The sequence below is a fragment of the Oncorhynchus masou genome, unplaced genomic scaffold (genome assembly GCF_036934945.1).
Source record: "Oncorhynchus masou masou isolate Uvic2021 unplaced genomic scaffold, UVic_Omas_1.1 unplaced_scaffold_10258, whole genome shotgun sequence".
Classification (NCBI taxonomy): Eukaryota; Metazoa; Chordata; class Actinopteri; order Salmoniformes; family Salmonidae; genus Oncorhynchus; species Oncorhynchus masou.
This window is the reverse complement of record NW_026999949.1, coordinates 1-7,170: the sequence shown is the minus strand read 5'-3', so window position 1 is coordinate 7,170 and position 7,170 is coordinate 1. Positions and strand designations below refer to the sequence as shown.

The following is a 7,170-nucleotide window of genomic DNA, read 5'->3' as shown; positions in this document are numbered from 1 at the left end:
AAAAGCGAAAACTCACGAAGAAAGCGAAAACTACGAAAAGCGCGAAAACTCTGAAAAGCGAAAACTCGCGAAAAGCGAAAACTACTGAAAAGCGAAAACTCTGAAGAAAGCGCGAAAACTCTGAAAAGCGAAAACTGCTGAAAAGCGCGAAATTCGAAAAAAGCGCGAAAACTCTGAAAGCGAAAACTCACGAAAGCGAAAACGCGAAACGAAACTCGCGAAGAAAGCGAAAACTCGAAAGCGAAAACTACTGAAAAGCGAAAACTCACGAAAAAGCGCGAAAACTCACGAAAGCGCGAAAACTCTGAAGAAGAAAGCCTTGAAAACTCTGAAAAGAAAGAATGCGAAAAGAAAAGCGAAATGCGAAAGCGCGAAAGCTCGCGAAGAAAGCTCGAAAGCGCGAAAGAAAGCGCGAAACTCTCGAAAGCGAAAGCTGCGAAAGCGCGAAAGCGAAACTTCTGCGAAATGCGAAAAGCGCGAAAAAACTCTGGCGAAAAGCGCGAAAACTGCGAAGAAAGCGCGAAAACTGCGAAAGAAAACGCGAAACTTCTGAAAAGCGTGAAAACTCTTGAAAACTTCGAAAAGCGCGAAAACGCGAAAACTGCGAAAGCGCAGAAAACTGCGAAAAGCGAAAACTTCTGAAAAGCGCGAAGCGAAAAAACTTCTGAAAAGCGCGAAAACTCTGAAAAGCGAAACGCGAAAACTCACGAAGAAGCGAAAGCTCGCGAAGAAAGCGAAAACTCTGAAAAGCGCGAAACTCTGAAAAGCGCGAAAACTCGCGAAAAGCGAAAGCTCTGAAAAGCTGAAAACTGCGAAGAAAGCGCGAAAACTCTGAAAACGCGAAAGCTGCGAAAGCGCAAGCGAAAACGCGAAAACTCGACGAAAAGCTGAAAGCTACGAAAAGCGAAAACTCGCGAAGAAAGCGCGAAAACTGCGAAAAGCGAAAACTGCGAAAGCGCGAAAAGCTGCGAAGAAAGCGCGAAAGCTACGAAGAAAGCGCGAAAGCTGCTAGAAAAGCGCGAAGCTGCCAGAAAGCGCGAAAGCTGCCAAAAGCCGAAAACTCGCGAAAGCGCGAAAGCTGCGAAAGCGCGAAAGCTGCTGAAAGCGCGAAAGCTCTGCAAAGAAAGCGCGAAAGCTCGCGAAAGCGCGAAAGCTGCGAAAAGCGAAAGCTGCGAAAAGCGCGAAAACTCACGAAGAGCCTTGAAAACTCTGCGAAAGCGCGAAACTCTGAAAAGCGAAACTCTGAAGAAAGCTGAAAACTCGAAGAAAGCGAAACTTCTGAAAGAAAGCGAAAACTTCTGAAAAGCGAAAACTCTGAAAAGCGAAACTCTGAAAAGCTATGAAAAAGCGAAACTCTGAAAAGAAGAAAGCGAAAACTCTGAAAAGCAGAAAACTCTGAAAAAGCGAAACTCTGAAAAGCGCAAGAAAACTTCTGAAGGCTTCTGAAAGCGAAGGCTGCAGACAAGCGAAGGCTTCGAAGACAAGCGAAGAAAACTCTGAAAAGAAAGCAGCGAAAGCGGAAGCGAAAATCTGAAAGCGAAAGCGGAAATTGAAAACTGGCAAGCGAAAGCGGAAAGAAAAACGAAAGCAGCAAGAAAGCGAAGAAAAGCAGCGAAGCGGAGAAGCGAAGAAAGCAGAAACATGAAATGCCAGCGAAGCGAAAGCGAAGAAAGAAAGCGAAAGCGGAAGACAATCTGGCAGCGAAAGCGGAAGACAATCTGGCAGCGAAAGCGGAAGACAATCTGGCAGCGAAAGCGGAAGACAATCTGGCAGCAAAGCGGAAGACAATCTGTAGCGAAAGCGGAAGACAATCTGGCAATGAAGCGGAAGACAATCTGTAGCGAAATGAGAAAGCAGCGAAATGCAGAGAAGAAGCGGAAAGCTGGCAGAGAATAGCGAGACTGAAAGCGAAGCAATGAATAGCAGAAAATGGAAGACGAAGAAAGCGAAGAAGAGAGAATCAGCGGAGAGAAGAAGATCAAGTGAAGAAGAAGATCGAAGCGGAGAGAGATCGAAAGCGGAGAGAGAGATCAATGGAGAAGAAGATCGAAATGCGAGAAGAGAAGAAGATCGAAAGTGGAGAAGAGAGAAGAAATAACGAAGTGGAGAAATAATGAGAAGAAAGAAAATAATGAAATGGAAAGAAAATAATGAAATGGAGAAAGATAGAAAATGGAAGAAAAATAATGAAATGAAGAAAATAATAATGAAATGAAGAAAATAATGAATGAAGAAGAAAGAAAATGAATGAAATAAGAAGAAAATAATAATGAAATGAGAGAGAAATAATAATGAAATGGAAAAAGAAATAATAATAATGAAAGAAAATAATGAAAATGAAGAAGAAGATAATAATGGAAATGAAAGAAAATAATAATGAAAATGAAAGAATAATAATGAAGAAAATAATGAAGAATAATGAAATGAAAATGAAATGAGAGCAAAATAGGCTGAAATGTGGCAGCGTGAAATGAAAGCCCCTGAAGAATGAAATTTAAAATGAAATGAAATGAAAGGCATCAGAAATGAAATGGTGAAATGAAAATGAAAGTAAGTGAGAAATGAAATGAAATAAATAAATGAAATGTGGCAGGCGTGAAATGAAAGCTGAAATGAAATGAAATGAAATGAAATAATGAAATGAAAGTAATAAAATGAAATAGTAAATAAAAAAATGTAATGAAAATAGTAAGGAAATAGTAAATGAAAATAAGAGAAATGAAAATGAAAATAATGAAACAGAGAAATAGTAAAAAATGAAAAATAGTAAGAAAATGAAAAGAAATAATGAAAATAAAGAAAAGTAGTAAAGTAGTAAGTAATGAATAAGAAATAAAAAAATAAATGAAAATAATGAAATAGTAGAAATGAAAACAATGAAAGTAAATGAAAAAATGAAATGAAAGTAAATAAATAATTAAATGAAAATGAATAGAAATGAAATAATGAAAATAATGAAAATAATGAAAAGAAAATAGAATGAAAAACTCAGTAAAAGAAGAGAATAAAAATGAAAATGAAATGAAAGAAATGAATGAAAATAATGAAAATAATCAAGTATGAAAATAATGAAAATAATGAAAGAATGAAAATAATGAAAATGAAATGAAAATAATAAATAAAGAAAATAAAGAAATGAAAACTCAAAATAAATGAAAATAAAAAGCTCAATAAATGAAAATAAATAATGAAAAAATAAAATAATGAAAATAAAAAAAATGAAAATGAATGAAAATAAATGAAAATGAAATAATGAAATGAAATGAAAATAATGAAATGAAAAATAAAAATGAAATGAAAATGAAATGGAAAAGAAATGAAAGAGAAAATGAAATAAGAAAGAAATCGCGGCGAGGCGATAACGGCGAAATCGAAAATGAAATGAAAGGAAATAATGAAAATGAAATGAGAGGCGATAGGAAATAATAGAGAAAGTAGATCGAGCGAGGCGGAGATAGATAGATCGAGCGAGAAAGAGCGAGCGAGGGGAAGTAAATAATATTAATATATATATATATATATATATATATATATATATATATATATATATATATATATAGGCGGATATATATAGATCGATATATAGATATATATATATATATATAGATATATAGAGATATATATAAATAATAGATCGAAGGCGGAAATAAGAGAGCGAGCGAGGCGGAGAATAATCGAGAAGAGATCGAAAGGCGGAGAGAAGATCGAGAGGCGGAAGAGAGAGATCGAAGGCGGAGAGAGAGAGATCGAGAGGCGGAGAGAGAGATCGAGAGGCGGAGAGAGAGAGAGAGATCGAGAGGCGGAGAGAGAGAGATAAGCGAAAATGAGAGAGCGAGCGGCGGAAGAAGAGCGAGCGAAAGGCGGAGAGAGAAAATAATGGAGAATAATAGCGGAGGCGGAGAAATAATGAAAGGCGGAGAGAATAGCAGAGAATGGAAATAAAGATGCAAAGGAGGCGGAGTAAATAACGAAATGCGAGAAATGGAGAAGAAATAGCTAGCCGGAGAATGAGAAGAGATCGTCAGAAAGGAAATCAGATCGAGATAATGGGAGAAGCGGCGGCGGAGATAAATTTTTACGGAAGGATATTAATGGCCCAATAATGAAAATGGCGCGGAGTAAATAATCGAAAGCGGAAGAGAGATCGAAATAATGAAAATCAGACGGAAAATAAATAATGAAATAAATAATGAAATAATAATGAAATGAAAGAAGGCATGAAATAGAAAATATAGAAATAATAAAGAAATAATGAGAAATGAAAATAAAATAATGAAATGAAATAAAGTAGCTGAAATGAGAAATGAAATAATGAAATGAATAATGAAATAAGCATGAAATGAAAGCGCATCATGAAATAGAAAGTAATAATGAAATGAAAGAGAAATGATGAAATGAAGAGAAGAGAAGTAATGAAATGAAAATAATAATGAAAATGAAATGAAAAGCATGAAAGAGAAATAGAGAGAAACAGAATGAAATGAGAGAGAGAAAGTGAAAGCATGAAATGAAAGTGAAGCATGAAATGAAATAGTAGAGAATAATCCCTGAATATTTCAGAGGGAGTGAATAATGAAATAATGAAATGAGAAAGTAATGAAATGAAAGTAAGTAATAATAGTATAATGAAATAGAAAATAATAATAATATGAAAATAAGAAATAATGTAAATGAAAATGAAAATAATAAAATGAAAATATAAAGAAAGATAAAATGAGAAATGAAAGAAATAATGAAATGAAGATCAGCGGATGAAAATGAAAATAGAAAATAATAACGGAAAATCAATGAAAATAATATCGAAATATAAGAAAAAAGATCGAGAGAAGCGGAGAAGATCGATAAAGAAGATCGAATGAAAAAGAAATCGATAGCGGAAGAAAAGATCAAAAGATCAGCGAATAAGATCAAAATAGAAAATAAATGGCGGAATAAGAAAAAATAGTGTGGAATAGAAAATAGCGGAAAGAGAATCGAGCGGAGAAAATCGAGCGGAAGAAATCAGCGAAAATAATAAAAATATGAAGATCGAAGCGCGGATAAGAGAATCAGAGAGCGGAGAAGAGATCAGGCGGAAGAGAGAGATCGAAAGCGGAGAAGAGATCGAAAATAATGAAAATGAAAATGAAAATGAAAATGAAAATAGTAATTAGAAGAAAATGAAAATAGAAGAGATCGAGAGCGGAGGAGAGATCGAGAGGAGAGATCGAGATGAGAAGAGAGATCGAGCGGAGAGAGATCGAGAGACGGAGAGATCGAGCGAGAGAAGCGGAGAAATAGCGGAGAAGAAATAATGAGCGAAAGCGGAACGGAAAGATAAGCTGAAGAGAAGCGGAAGAAATGAAAATGCAGACGGAAGAAAATAATAGTGAGAAGAAGAATAAGCAATAATGAGAAGAGATAGCAGAGAGAAGAAAATAATGAAATGGAAGAAGAAATGAAGCGAAAGCAATGAAGACGAAGAAGAGATAGCAGCGGAAGAGAGAATAATGAAATGAAGAAAGACGAATGAATAATGAAAGCGGAAGAAGATCGAACGAAAGCGGAGAAAGTAATAATGAGGAAGAAGAAGATGAAGATCGATCGAAGAAATCGGAGAAGATGAAAGCGAAATGAAAGAAGAGATGAAATGGAGAAGAAAATGAAATGGAATAGCGAAATGAAAAGAAGAAAAGCCAATGAATGAAAATGATGGAAAATAATGAAAATGAAGAAAGAGATCGAAAGCGGAAAATAATGAAAGTGGAGAAAATAATAGCAAAATGAGAGAAAATAATGAAATGAAGAAAATGAAAGTGGAAAGAAAATAAGTGAGAATGAGCGAAAGAAGAAAGCGAAAATGAAATGGAGAAATAATGAAAATGGAGAAATGAAATGAAGAAAATCAGAAATGGAGAAGAAAATAATGAAATGGAAGAAAGAAAATAATGAAAATGAAGAAGAAAATAATAATGAAATGAAAGAAAATAATGAAATGGAAGAAAATAATAGAAAATGAGAAAGAAATAATAATGAAATGAAGAAAATAATGAAGCAGAAAATAGACAATGGAAAGCGGAATAATAGCGAAAATGAAAGAAAATAATGAAATCGGAGAAATAATGAAATAGCGGAAGAAATAATGAAAGGGAAGAAAATGAAGCGAATGGAAAGAATAATGAAGAATGAAAGTCGAAACGGAAGAAGATCGAAAGATCGAAGAAGATCGAATGAAGATCAATGAAGAAGATCGAAAGCGGAAGAATGAGAAATGGAGAAGAGCAAATGGAGAGAAGAGAAATGGCGAAGAGAGAGAAAGCGAAAGCGGAGAAAGCGAAATGAAGAAGAGAATAGCGGAGAAGAGAAGACGAAAGCGAGAGAGAAAGCGAAAGCGGAGAAAGCGAAATGGAGAAAATAGAAAGCGAAATGAAGAAAATGAATAATGAAAATGAGCAAGATGAAAATAATGAACGAGAAATGACAGCAAAAAGCAATAATGAAATGAAGAATATATGAAATGAAGAAGCGAAAATAATAGTAAATGGAAAAATAGCAATGAAATGAATAATAGCGAAAAGCAAATAATGAAAATGAAAATAATGAATGAAATAAGCAAAGTAATAATGAAAAACCAATGAAAGCGGAAAATAACAGAGGAAAAATAGCACCAGCAGCTAATGACAGAAGCAACAGCGAACAGCAGAAAGCGAAGACAGAAAAGCAAGCGAAAACGAAAGCAGCGAAGGCAGAAAGCAGCGAAGGCAAGCGAGCAGAACAGGCGCGAAGCAAGGCAAGAAAGCAAGCGAAACAGGCGAAAGCGAAAAGGCGAAGGCAGAAAGGAAGAAGGCAAGCAAAGCGAGAAGAGAAGCGGCGAGCAGAAGCGGCAGAGAAGCGGCAGCGAGAGGAAGAAGAAGCGGCGAAGGAAGAAAGCGGCCGGCAGGAAAGAAAGCGAGCAGAAAGCGAAAGCGAAGAGCAGAAAGCGAAGGCAGAAAGCGAAACAGAAAGCAGAAAGCGAAGAGCAAGCGAGAGCGAAAGCGGCGGCAGAAAGGCAGAGAAGAAAGCGAAGGCGAGAGGAAGAAAGCAGCGGCGGCAGAAAGCGGCAGCGGCAGAAAGCAGCGGCAGAAAGGCGGCAGCGGCAAGCGAGAAGAAAGCGAGCTCATGAAGGCAGAAAGCGGCGAGAGAAAGCGAGCA

General features: G+C 36.2%; 1 protein-coding gene across 1 annotated transcript; it reads left to right on the top strand.

Moving 5' to 3' along the window:
• Nucleotides 1-1,564: 1,564 nt before the first annotated feature.
• Nucleotides 1,565-2,114, top strand: LOC135528726 (uncharacterized; the record flags this gene model as incomplete). Its single annotated transcript, XM_064957822.1, has 2 exons — nucleotides 1,565-1,633; nucleotides 1,947-2,114. Coding segments are annotated over 2 exons (237 nt in total), but the record flags the coding sequence as incomplete, so codon positions are not given.
• Between the last annotated feature and the right edge of the window lie 5,056 nt (nucleotides 2,115-7,170).